This window comes from Cryptomeria japonica, unplaced genomic scaffold (genome assembly GCF_030272615.1).
Source record: "Cryptomeria japonica unplaced genomic scaffold, Sugi_1.0 HiC_scaffold_400, whole genome shotgun sequence".
Taxonomy (NCBI): Eukaryota; Viridiplantae; Streptophyta; class Pinopsida; order Cupressales; family Cupressaceae; genus Cryptomeria; species Cryptomeria japonica.
Window position 1 is genome coordinate 31,367 of NW_026729221.1, and position 12,817 is coordinate 44,183.

The following is a 12,817-nucleotide window of genomic DNA, read 5'->3' on the forward strand; positions in this document are numbered from 1 at the left end:
GAATACTACTTTCTTTTAGATGTTAAATTTGAACTACAATATTATTATAAAATCAATAATTTAAAAAGAAAATCTTTTTTGGAATTATTAAATTAAAAATTAAAAAAAAAAGGAAATGAAAAGCGTCATTTTTAGATTACTTGTTTCCGTGGAACGTGGCACCGACATTACAAAGAATTGATTCTGACTTCTTTAGAAGTGGTCTACATAATCCAATCTCCTCCTACAGCATTTTCCTTCCTTTCTTCATTTGATGTTTCGACGAAACGATTGAACAGATCGGAGATTGTCTAATTTCGAATCCTTTTCCTTTTTGCCTTAAGTGTTTCGAGAGAACGACTGAGGTTCCCTCCTCTGTACGCTTCTAATAATTTTTAATATTCATTTTCGTGGAAAAGACGAGGAAAACTGAACACAACAATATGACCTATTTTATTTCGAGTAAAAGACCAAACCCAGATTTCGAAGTATTTTCGTCCTGTGTTCTTTTGCCTTGAATGTATGGAGAAAGATTTGAACTGGCCGCTTCTTTGAACAGCTCGGCCTTTGGATAAATATTCCTTACTCTTTATTTTTCTCGATGTTTCGAGGAAACGGCAAGGAAAGTATTGAACTCCCTACGGAAAGATATATTAATTCACTTTAGCATTCATCTTCCATTACGCATATTGTAAATCACATCTTATTCACCCCGCTTACTTATTCTATTGTTGTAAAAAGGATTTTTAGCATTTGAACTGGAACTAATGGCTTCTTCGTCGTCATCTCACCAGCAAAATCCGGAATTAAAAGCTTTCTCTGGAATAAAACCTGCCGGCATAAGAAGGAAGATTTCTGAATCTTCAAGACTGTTCGACGTGTTCATCAACCATAGAGGCCCTGATGTCAAACAAACTTTGGCTACTCAACTTTACAACTCCCTTGAGCAGCTGGGAATACGGACGTTCCTTGATTCCAAAGAGAAAGAACTAGGAAATTCGTTTCCTTCTACTATTGAGACAGCCATCCGCTCTGCAAAGGTACACATAGCTATTTTTTCCAAAGGATATGCAGAGTCACCTTGGTGTTTGGATGAGCTGCTTCTCATGTTAGAAACTAAGGCCAAAATTATCCCTATATTTTATCAAGTGATGCCTTCTGATCTCCGCCACATAGAAAGTGGAGTATATGCTGGTGCATTCATTAAATATGAAAAAAAGGGCAGATATGTTGAGAAGCTTGGTGAGTGGAAGGAAGCTCTTCAGTCTCTTTCATTTATAGCTGGAGAAGAATTTCAAAGGTAATCTTACTGTGTTTTGTAAACTCTACTTTATATACTTTTTTATTCCATCAATTCTGGTTAACTATTTTCTCATTGAATTCTGCTTTCATTTTATAATGTTTCAGTGACTGCAAAAACATAGTTGCAACAGTGCAAAAGGAATTAGAAAGGAAAAGATATTTACACGTCGCCACACATCCAGTGGGGCTTAATAATCTTGTGAAAGATTTTGAGATGCGATGCCTTGAAGAACTTGCACAAGATTTTGAAAACCAATGCGGGTTGAAAGAAGGGAAGCATAGCGCCAAGGTAGTTGGCATTTTCGGCATGGGTGGATCGGGGAAAACAACTCTCTCTAAAGAGTTGTTTAATCGAAAGATTTTGAGTTACTCTAGAGCAAGTTTTTTGTTTGATGTGCGAGAAGCATCTGTGAGAAACCAGTTACATTCTTTGCAACTTAAGCTTCTGAAAGATCTCTTTCAGAATCATGATCTCAGATTTACGAGTCCAGAGGAAGGAACAAGCTATCTCAAAGATAGTTTTCAAAGGAGCCCTCATTTAAGCTTCCTAATTGTTGTAGATGATATCGACTATGTGGAACAGTTAAATGCTCTAGCGGTCATGGATATCCTAAATAATATTGGTGATAGTCTTGTTATTGTCACAACCCGTGACGTTGGGGTGCTTATAACTGCAGGGATTACCGTCGGTTATAATTTAAGAGGAATGGATAGAAATTATGGTAGAGAACTCTTTTGCTGGCATGCCTTTGGCCAACCCCATCCATCTAGCGGGTATGAGAAGCTGGTTGACTCCTTTGTTGATGTTTGTGGAGGGTTGCCTCTGTCCCTTCAGGTACTGGGCAGGCATGTTCATGGTAGAAATAAGGATTATTGGAATTTGGAATTAGTTAAAGTTAGAAAAACTCTTCCTCGAGATATAAAGAACAGACTGAGAATAAGTTTCCATGCATTGGATGATGAAGAAAAACAGGTTTTTATGGATATTGCTTGCTTTTTTATAGGCGAAGCTAAGAGTATAGCTGAAAGGTTATTGAAGGGATCAGGATGGAACGCTCAGCATGCACTAGCAACACTAAAAAATAAGTGCCTTGTAGAAGAATTCAAACTTAGGAGTCGGAAAGGAGAAGTGACGATTGGATTGAGAATGCATGACCACCTGAGGGACTTGGGAAGAGAAATGGCACTTGAGCTCAGCCCTCCTCATCGCCTGTGGCGTCCTCAAGATCTGAAAGTTTTGGTATGCTTGTTAGCCCTTCAGATTTTCTCTTTGGTCTTGTAGTATTCCTAATCAAAACATTTTATTACATAAACAGAAACCTGATCTACTTCTATGTATGCAGGAATCAATGGGTTTCAAATTAATACTCGCCAAAACCAACATCAGGTGTTACCATTCCATTTTCGACAAGTCTTTGGGTTCTCAAGTTACGTTCTTTGTAGGCCAACCACGTACTTGGCTTGAGACATCAGCTTCCTTACTATGGCTCCAGCTAGAGGGCAATTCCGGAGAACAACCATGCATCCCTTCTTGGATTCCTCTTCAAAATTTGCAGCGTTTGACAATCAAAGGCGGGCAACTCAAGACGTTGTGGGAGAATCCCGTACAGGTATTCTGATCTTCTCTCTGAAAAAGTAAATCTCCCCGTTATGTTGTCTCTGGAATATTTTTTATCATGGAAAGATTTACACAAATTTATCTTGAAATTCAGGCACCCTCTCAGTTGAAGGAGCTGCAAATTTGTGAAACCTCTTTGATAGAGTTTCCAGATTTATTGGGAGTATCAAAAGATAGTTTAGAAAATAGAGGAAAGTCCAGTAGTGTCAAGACCCCGAAGACTGGCCTTGAGAAACTAGAGATCGGTGGTGAAAAATTTGTATCTAAGATATTAATCAGTGGAATCCACTATCACAGCCTTAAGTCAATCAAACTTCATGGAATGGAAAATCTTAAGGAATTGAATTTAATAAGGGTAAAAACATTAAATTGTCTTGATATTAAAAATTGTGCAAAACTCAAAAGATTGATAGGAACATCCGATCTTACAAATCTTGTGCTATTAAACATTAATCAATGTCCAGACCTTGAGTTTGAGGACTTGCGTCTCATGGGTATGAAGTGTCTGGAGGGGATAACATTTGATAGAAATGTAAAGCTAAAATATTTTGAGTTGGGGGATTGTCAAAATTTGAAATCAATAGATTTTGGTTGTGAAGAGCTTGTAGAATTAACCATTCGGGGTTGTCCAGAGCTTGTGGAGTTGCCAGCTTTTTTAGGTCCTCGTTCCCTCGAGAGGATTATATTTGATGGATGTGGGAAACTTGAATGTCTTGAATTGAATGGATGTCAAATGTTGAGAAGTGTCTCAGGTAACTTCGACCTTAAAGCATTGTACATTTATGATTGTCCTGAGCTTGAGGTGTTTCCAAGTCTTGCAAGACCGAGCTGCTTGCGGCAAATTGTGATCGACTCTTGTGATAAGCTGCAGAACATATCGGGGATTGACGACTTGCGCGGATTAAGATTGATGAGACTTATTTATTGGAACAATGCGGTAATACGAGATCGCATTCATAAGTTGAAGGTAATGATTTCAACACTGCTTTTTAACAGAAGTAAGCGTTCTTTCATTTCGTTATTCACCTTATCTTTATTCTGCCTTTTGCTCTTATAACATAATCTATATTTTTGCAAGTAATGATTGAAGTAATCTGTAAATGAAAATAAGATACCGTGGGTGACTAACAGTATTTGGTAATTCATTTTAGAGTGTGCCATCAGTGGGAATGGATATGATAGGAAGAGCAGTGGATGGAGCGGAGTCAAGTTTCAATGAATATCTGTTTTCTGACGTTCATATTGACCTCAATGCGATCATTGAAATTGGCAGCCACGAAACTTTTCTCAAGTGGTCAGAATTGAGTGCGGTTATCGGATGCTTTCTGGTTGTGATTGATACCTCTATTTCAGAAGAGGGTATAAATAAATTACTTCCACTCTATGGCCCTAAGGCGCGTCAAGGAGAATGGATAATTACAATGGTGGCATGTGATATTTCGAGATACTATTATCTTCGGGCTATTGAAGGTATTTTGAGGAGGTATGGAATACTGAAGAAGGGGTTTGGGATAGAGGTGAAGAAAGGTGAAGAGTATAAAATTGTGGGTGTGTTACAAATCATTGTTGATAGGTTATATTATTTATGAATGTAATTTATTGAAGATGATTATTTTTTAAAAGTGCTATTTATATTGATTACAGTTCAAAGAAAAGAATGAATTTTATTTTTAATAATGAAAAATAATAATTTGACGGTTTAATTATAATGTTTATTAAGAGAGTTTAATTATAGGATACAATTTATATCAAAGAGTTGTGGATAAACTTATGTTGTTCGAGCATGCAGTTCTCTACTTAGCTGCTATTCTTAGCTTCCATCGTCAAACTCACATTCATTACCATGCTTTGCTGTACTAACAATTTGAACAACTTACTGGGAGATCCATCGACCAATGCCTTTGCTTTTAATGGATTCGTAGTTTAATTTAGTTAGCAATAGAATTAGATTCCAAATTGTCAGTTTTAATTCGAGATGAATAATGCATGCCCATTCATTGTTAATTTCTTTTTAGTCTGCAACATATTGTTTTGTTTTATTTTAGAACTGTAATTAGTCTTTTCCACAGAATAATGCATGCTTTGCATGCTCTATCTTTAGTAGTGTACGCCCTGCTTTTTAGACAGTTCGAATCCTAAGGATGTGAAACAAAAACTTTATAAATTGGAAAGAACTTTATATTTTTGTGTGATCTGCAATAATAAAACATAATACTGTTAAAAGTAGAGAATTCTGAAATAGAGTATTCAGTTTGATTTCAAGGTCTATTTTTTTTTTTTCTATTGAATGTTTGAATGTCTATTGTTATGTGATAAGAGATGGAAATGGTTTTTATGTTCTTTCTGTCATAATTATTTAATTCAATCAGTTGGTCAAGGGTAGAGACTATTATCAAATTCTACAAGTAGTATCAAAGTAGGTAATTTTGTTTTGGGTTGAAGTTTTGTTGTTGGAATTTCGCCAAATTCTAACTAGATGCCTGTTCTAATATTTGATGGAAATGAGTATGATTATTGGTGCATTAAGATGCCGAACTTTTTGATAGGAAAATATTTGTGGGAGATTGTTAAATCAGGGTATGAGGAACTAGATGATTGGAATGCCCTTACTACCAATGAAAGAACAACAAAGAAGGAGGCGAGGAAGAACAATGCTCAAGATTTGTTTCACATTCAAATAGCTCATGATAAGAGATTATTTCCAAGAATCTTAGGAGTAACAATTGCCAAAGATGCCTGGAAGACTCTACAAGAAGCTTACCAAGGTAGTGCTCAAGTTAAGGTTGTCAAGGTATAGATATTAAAGAGAGAATTCAAGAATTTGAAGATGCTAGAAGCTAAAAGTGTAAATCACTATTGTGTCAAAGTCAAAGATGTGTTCAATAAAATGGCTACACTTTGGGGAATTGTGAGCAATGAAGTTTTGATAAAAAAGATGTTGAGAAATTTGACACCAATATGGAATCATATTGCCATAATCATAGAAGAAAGCAAATATTTGAAAACCCTTCAGTTTGATCAATTGGTTGGATCCCTGATGTCTCATGAAGAAAGATTGAGAGATTTTTTTGAAAGTGTCAAGAAAGCATTCTCCTCTAAATTACAAATCACAAAGAATGAAGATGCAAGTGATAGTAACATCAAAAGCAATCAAGGCCAAGGTTAAGGGAAAAGTCAAAATTCTTCAAGAGGAATCAGAGGAAGAGGTAGAGACACATTTGATAAAAGAATTATTCAATGTTAGCATTATAATAGGTATGGTTACTTTCAAAGAGATTGTAGATTGAAAGAAGTTAAAAGTGGTAATTATGCTCAAGAAAGTGGTGAGAATCCTCCCGATCACTTATTTTTATCTTATGCCAAAGGTGAAAATACTAGTAAAGATGTTGGGTATCTAGATTCTGGATGCTCTAACCATATAACGGAGAATAAGAAGTTGTTTTCAACAAAGGATGGAAGTTTTAAATCTAAGATAAAGCTTGGTAATGATAAATCCTTGGAGGTTGCTATAAACGAAGCTATGGAGGTCCACACAAAATAAGGTATAAAGAGAATTCATGATATTTATTACACCTCATAGTTGAAGCATAATTTGTTCAATATTGGAATAAGACATGTACTATCTATGATAAGAATCAGGGCAATAGGGTGATCACTGTTGTGCCTAGATGACAAAGAATAGGATGTTCTGCTTGAGGTTTGGTGAACATAGCAACAACCTTGCAAATATGGCATATGAGGATACAAGTTGGCTCAGGTAGGAGCATTTAAATTTTCACATTTTGAAGCTTCTGACATCACATGCATTAGAAAGCATGCAAGGGAAAAGTTTTCAAAGGGTAATGCATGGAGGGCCCATCACCCACTTCAACTTATTTACTCTAATATCTGTGGTCCTATAGAAACAAAGAGTTTGAGTAAGTCATCATATTTTATCACTTTTATTGATGATTACTCTTAGAATTGTCAAGTGTGTTTTTTGAAGGTCAAGGATGAAGCCCTGGATACATTCAAGAGGTTCATAGCCCTTGTGGAAAATGAGAAAGGGTGCAAAATAAAATGTTTAAGGACTGATCATGGAGGAGAATTTTGTTCAAAATATTTCTAGAGTTATTGGGATTTGAATGGCATCAGGAGGCAACTCACCACTGCATACACACCTTAATGGAATGGAGTAGCTGGAAGGAAGAATAGTATAGTGGTTAAAATGGCAAGGTGCATGTTACAAACCAAGGGATTGAGAAATTCTTATTGGGAAAATGCAATTGCTACAAAAGTATACATCCTCAATCGAAGCCCCGCCAATGCACTAAAAAATATGACACCTTATGAAGCTTGGTATGGAAAAATGCCTAATATTGATAGTGCATGTACCTGATCAAAATAGACAAAAGTTGGATGCAAAAAGTGAATCATGTATTTTTCTTGGGTATAGTGAGAAAAGAAAGGCTTATAGATTGTGTAATCCCCTTATAATAATCTTATTGTCTCAAGAGATGTAATTATTGATGAAGGGGGAGTTTATGGTCATAAAAAAATGCCATGTTGAGAAGTCAAAATCTGTTTTGAATAATGTTATTATTGATGACATTGGTCATGAGCAGTCCACTAATGTTTCTATTTCAAGTGGTACAAATCCACTAAGAAACCCCTCATCAAGTTCTCCAGTTCCAAGCTCAAGTCCATATTCATCTCCAATTTCGACAAGGAAAGTAAGGAGGTTGAGTGAAATTTATCAAAGGAGTACAAATAAAAAACATGAAGAAACTCCAATAGGTGAGACAGTGAATTTGGCTTTATTTACCAAGACTGATTTTGAACCACCATGCTTTGATTATTCATGTACTAATGAGGTTTGGATGCAAGCAATGCAAAAAGAGATGGATTCCATTCACAAGAATGACACTTGGGAGCTTAGAGAGCTTGCACATGACAAGAAGAATATTGGTACCAAATGGGTCTACAAGATCAAGTTTGACAGTGATGGGAGTGTTGAAAGACGCAAGGCAAGATTAGTTGCTAAAGACTTCACACACACACATGAAATTGATTATGAAGAGACACTTGCACTAGTAGCAAGACAAGAGACCATTAGAATGTCGAATTCATTAGTAGATCAGAAGAATTGGACTATACATCATATGGATGTGAAAAATGCCTTTCTTTAATGGGTACTTAGAAGAGGAAGTATATGTGTAATAACCACAAGGTTTTGAAGTACAAGGAAAAGAGCATCATGTCTACAGGTTGAAGAAGGATTTGTATGGTCTCAAGAAAGCACCAAGAGCGTGTTATGCCATGATTGATGGATACTTTCATGAGAATGGCTTCCAGAGATGTAAGAGTAGACCTACCCTTTACTACAAACAAGAAGGTACTGATATTCTCATGATAAGTCTGTATGTTGATGATCTATTGCATATGTGTAGTGGTTCTAAGATGAAATATGAATTCAAAGTTTCTATTGTGAATGAATTTGAAATGAAAGATCTTGGTCTCATGAAATATTTTCTTGGAATGAAATTTAATTAGAGTGCGGATGAAATTTTTATTTGTCAAACAAAGTATGCACAAGATATTTTGAAGAAATTTGATATGAGTGATTGTAATCCTTCCTCCACTTCAAGTGTTCATGGAGTTGTGTTGTGTAGAGATTATGGTGCTAAGCTAGTTGATGAGATAACTTACAGAAGTATTGTTGGGAGTTTTATGTTTCTAACCCACACAAGGCCTTATATTACATATTCAATTTCACTATTTTTAAGATATATGACAAATCCGTCAGAAATACACTTGAGGGAAGCCAACAGAGTTTTGAGGTATGTGAAAGACACTCTAAATTTTGATATTCACCACTACTCTTCTAAAAGGTTCAAAATGGTTGGCTTTAGTGATTCAGATTAGGGAGGTAGTTTGGATGACTATAAGTTTGCATTTGGAAATTGCTTGTCTTTTGGTTCTGGTTTGATTACTTGGAGCTAAAAAAAACAATGCATTATTGCCCTCTCAACCACAAAAGAAGATTATGTTGTTATTACCTTAGTAGGTACACAAGGTCTTTAGATCAGAAAAGTTTTCAAAGAAATTAGAGAAAAGGAAATTGAACCTATAGTGGTTTATTGTGACAATGTGAGTTCCATCAAGTTAGCAAAGATTTTGGTTCATCATAGTAGAACAAAGAATTTTGATATGAAATATAACTTCATTTAGGATCTGGTACAAAATAAGGAATTTGAATTGAATCACATAAACACTCAGTATTAGCTAGTAGATATCTTCATCAAGGTAGTCGCAAAAGCTCAGTTTTTTGCACTTTGAGATAAAATTGTGAGCCCTCTAAGCATCAAGGGGGAGTATGTGGATAACTGAAGCTGTTCAAGGATGTAGTTACATACTTAGCCACTATTATTAACTTCCATCGTCAAAATCACATTCGCCACCATGCTTTGTTGAACTAATAGTTTGAACAACTTACTAGGAGATCCACCGATCAATGCCTTTTCTTTTAATGGATTCATAATTTAATTTAGTTAGCAATAGAATTAGATTCCAAATCTCCAGTTCTAATTCTAGCTAAATAATGCATACCCATGCATAGTTAATTTCTTGTTAGTCTGTAGCGTATTGTTTGGTTTTATTTTAGAGTGGTAATTAGCCTTTTCCACCAAATAATGCATGCTTTGCATGCTCTATCTTTAGTAGTGTATGCCCTGGTTTTTAGATAGTTCAAATCCTAAGGATATGAAACAAAAAATTTATAAATTGGAAAGAACTTTGTATTTTTGTGTGAGCTATAATAATAAAAACATATCGTTGTTAAAAATAGAGCATTCAGAAATAGAGTATTCAATTTGATTTCAAGATATGTTTTTTTATTTCTATTGAACGTTTGAATGTCTATTGTTATGTGATAAGAGCTGGAAATGGTTTTGATGTTCTTGATGTCATAATTATTTAATTTAATTATCTAGTCAAGGGTAGAGACTATTATCAGATTCTACAAGAGTTTGGTGTGCATGTATACCATAAAACAAATCCAGTGGTTTTTATTTAATTCTTTGGACTATTATTAAAAGTAATATTATTATTGAAAGGGGTTAGTAAATAAGAAGTTTAATGTGATCTTTGTAATAATGATTAATCATTTTTTAGATACTAATAAGTTTAAAGAGCTTTTCATATATTTAATGATTATTTAAAAATAATTATTGCGAGGGAGCAACTCTATCTTTATAATTTATTCTAGTTAAATAAATAAATATATATTTAAAATTAATAAATTAATTTAAATAAATAAGTAAAAATTAATAATTGAAATTATTTAGGGGTGACCCATGTAATTCAGTAGTTAAAACACTTTCTTGGTGAAATTGCCACCAAGGTTCAAATCTCCGTTAGGTCGTTATGCTCATAAGCTTGGTACTTTTGCTGGGGTGGTGGGCTCATGGATTTGAACAACAATAGTTTTCAGCACCTTAAACAGTGCTCCTTACTAATCAAAATAAATAAATATGACAATTATCTTACTAATCAATGGTTAGAAGATAATGTGGCAAATGCTTGATTCACCCTTATTTTAGAATTTTAAGGCTATCTACAACAAAGAACTCAAATTATTAAAAAATGATTTTATGTTTGCTTTGGATCATGTTTTATTTGCTATAAGTAATCTTCATAAGTTTTATAATGATCCATTTCATCCCACCTCTATGAGTTTAATGCATGCATTTTGTTTATTAGGCTAGAATAACCCTACAGATTATAATTTTTACTTTTTATTTTGGTGAGCTAAATTGAGACTAAATAAACTATTTTTCTTTTAAGTTGTTAAGATTTTTTAATATGAAATTATGTCTTAATTTTATCCTATAATGAAATCTAAATTATGTTGGTTTCTTTGTACCTTATTGACAGATTTTTCTTGGGCTCAAATCTCTCCACATGTTTTATATATAAAGGTGATTGTGGTTTTTTATATTTTGAGGTACATGCCAAGGTGTAAAGATTCATGAACTTTTCTCATAGATCTTGACTCACATGCTACATCATCTCTTAACTCTTAGCTTTATATTAATTCTAATAAAGATAATATCTCTCCTTTAAATAGAAATATAATAAATATTATGAAAAAAGATTAACTAAATCTATATTATATTGAATAAGTCTATGACTACCTTATTACTTGAAACCTATTCATTTTTTATTACGAAGAAGGTCTAATATCACAAAAGGGATTTTATAAAAATAACTAAATATTAGATATTAATATATAGTCAACCATATTAATTCTATATCCTTCAACTCATTTTTATAATATATCTACTTGTATTTCAAAGTTCCAAAAGAGTTTTAACAAGGATATCTTGATATAATAACAATAGCTCCAAATGCCATTAACATTAGTCATATTTTAATTAAATATTAATTTTCACATAGGATTACATAAACATGTTGCACTTTCCTTGGATACAACTGAACCTATTAGAGAATATATAAGTGTTTATAAATTTGTTGTAAATAACCAAAACTAATTGTTCACATGATTATGATTGATGGTAAGTAATGCATTGTTAGCAAGAAGTTGAATAAACGAAATCATTGAAGAAAACACATTAAAACACTCCTCTAACTAAAGATAACCTTTTATTGAGCATTTAATGGATGTGCTTATAATGTCTAACATGTGTGTTCAATTTTTCAACATAATATTAACATTATTCAAATTGTATATTTAATAACATGATTTTGCATTGATGATTCATGATGTTTGATGAATAATAAATTAAATATATACAATTTTAGAAAGCAGTATGCATCCATACGACTTGATAATAAACTATGATTCCAATTCATGACTAGTCTAGGAGAGATCGAAATGTGGAAAACATGGGTTAGATGAATTTTTTTTTTTTTTTAAATAAATAAATTAATATTGAGATAATTAAATTTATGAAGAGTTAAGTGATTGGATGAATGATATGTCGGTGTGTTCACAAAGGAAACAAATAAGTTGAGTGCATGGAGGAATTTGACTAAGTGTATTAGGTAGTAAAGTGATTCGATAAAGGAAAGTTGACTAATTGTACGGGGTGAAATGCATAGATTTCTTAGTGGACTTATTAGATTGGGTATTTAATTAGATTAAGTTGGATTTAAAAATATAATTATTTATTGAATTTATAATTGGATAAGGTGATGTATATTTGATGATTTCATTCAATATTTTTTTCTTTTAGAGAGTTCTTTTCTATAGGTTTTTTTCCCCTTTCACTAGTTGTGAAAAAAAATTTCATTTGTACACAGGTGTCGATCTAAGTTTCACTTAAGGAGGATAATGGTAAATTCTATAAATTTAGGAGGAAATTTGTTTTTAGGTAAATATTGTAAGTCATTTACGGTCGCAAAACAATTTAATACACTAATCTTGGGATGAGGGTAAGGCCACAAATTTTCAAATATTTACAACATTACAAAAATTAAACAGTTTGAACACGAATAACATCCATACCATAAAAAAAATATTTATGTGGGGAAAACCCTTATTGGAGGAAAAAACCACACTCCAAAAATTGCCCAATATATTATTCATGGAGACTTATGCCCTTTTGGGTATTGCAAAATATTGAAGATAAGAGTCATAAAAAATATCTAGGTTCCTAATAACTAAGAGGCCTCATCCTTGTCCCCATATGTTGATCCTCCCACTTTACCCTCTATATCCGATACCATCTTTCCCAATATCAAGGTTCAAGTTGATGACATGGGTTTAGGAGTGTATAGTGCATAATAATATTTTTATATAAGAAAAATTCTCCTTTCCCTAAAAAATATGGAAGACCTCAACTTAAACAAGACATATCAAGAGTGGTCAAAGCTAAGCCTACAAAATTTCTACATTGGGGTGAGTTGGGAAATAAA

General features: G+C 33.4%; 1 protein-coding gene across 1 annotated transcript; it reads left to right on the forward strand.

Moving 5' to 3' along the window:
- Nucleotides 1-746: 746 nt before the first annotated feature.
- On the forward strand, nucleotides 747-5,696 carry LOC131871373 (disease resistance protein Roq1-like). Its single transcript, XM_059215970.1, has 6 exons — nucleotides 747-1,279; nucleotides 1,387-2,521; nucleotides 2,625-2,891; nucleotides 2,994-3,866; nucleotides 4,051-4,369; nucleotides 5,446-5,696. Exons 1-6 carry the CDS (start codon nucleotides 747-749, stop codon nucleotides 5,694-5,696), a joined length of 3,378 nt encoding a protein of 1,125 aa, XP_059071953.1.
- Nucleotides 5,697-12,817: the final 7,121 nt, after the last annotated feature.

Bases quoted from the DNA above. Each gene is read 5' to 3' on its own strand.
- LOC131871373 (XM_059215970.1), top strand. From the start codon at position 747: ATGGCTTCTTCGTCGTCATCTCACCAGCAAAATCCGGAATTAAAAGCT. The intron at 2,892-2,993 runs GTATTCTGATCT...CTTGAAATTCAG, and splicing joins TGTGGGAGAATCCCGTACAG to GCACCCTCTCAGTTGAAGGA. The intron at 3,867-4,050 runs GTAATGATTTCA...AATTCATTTTAG, and splicing joins ATCGCATTCATAAGTTGAAG to AGTGTGCCATCAGTGGGAAT.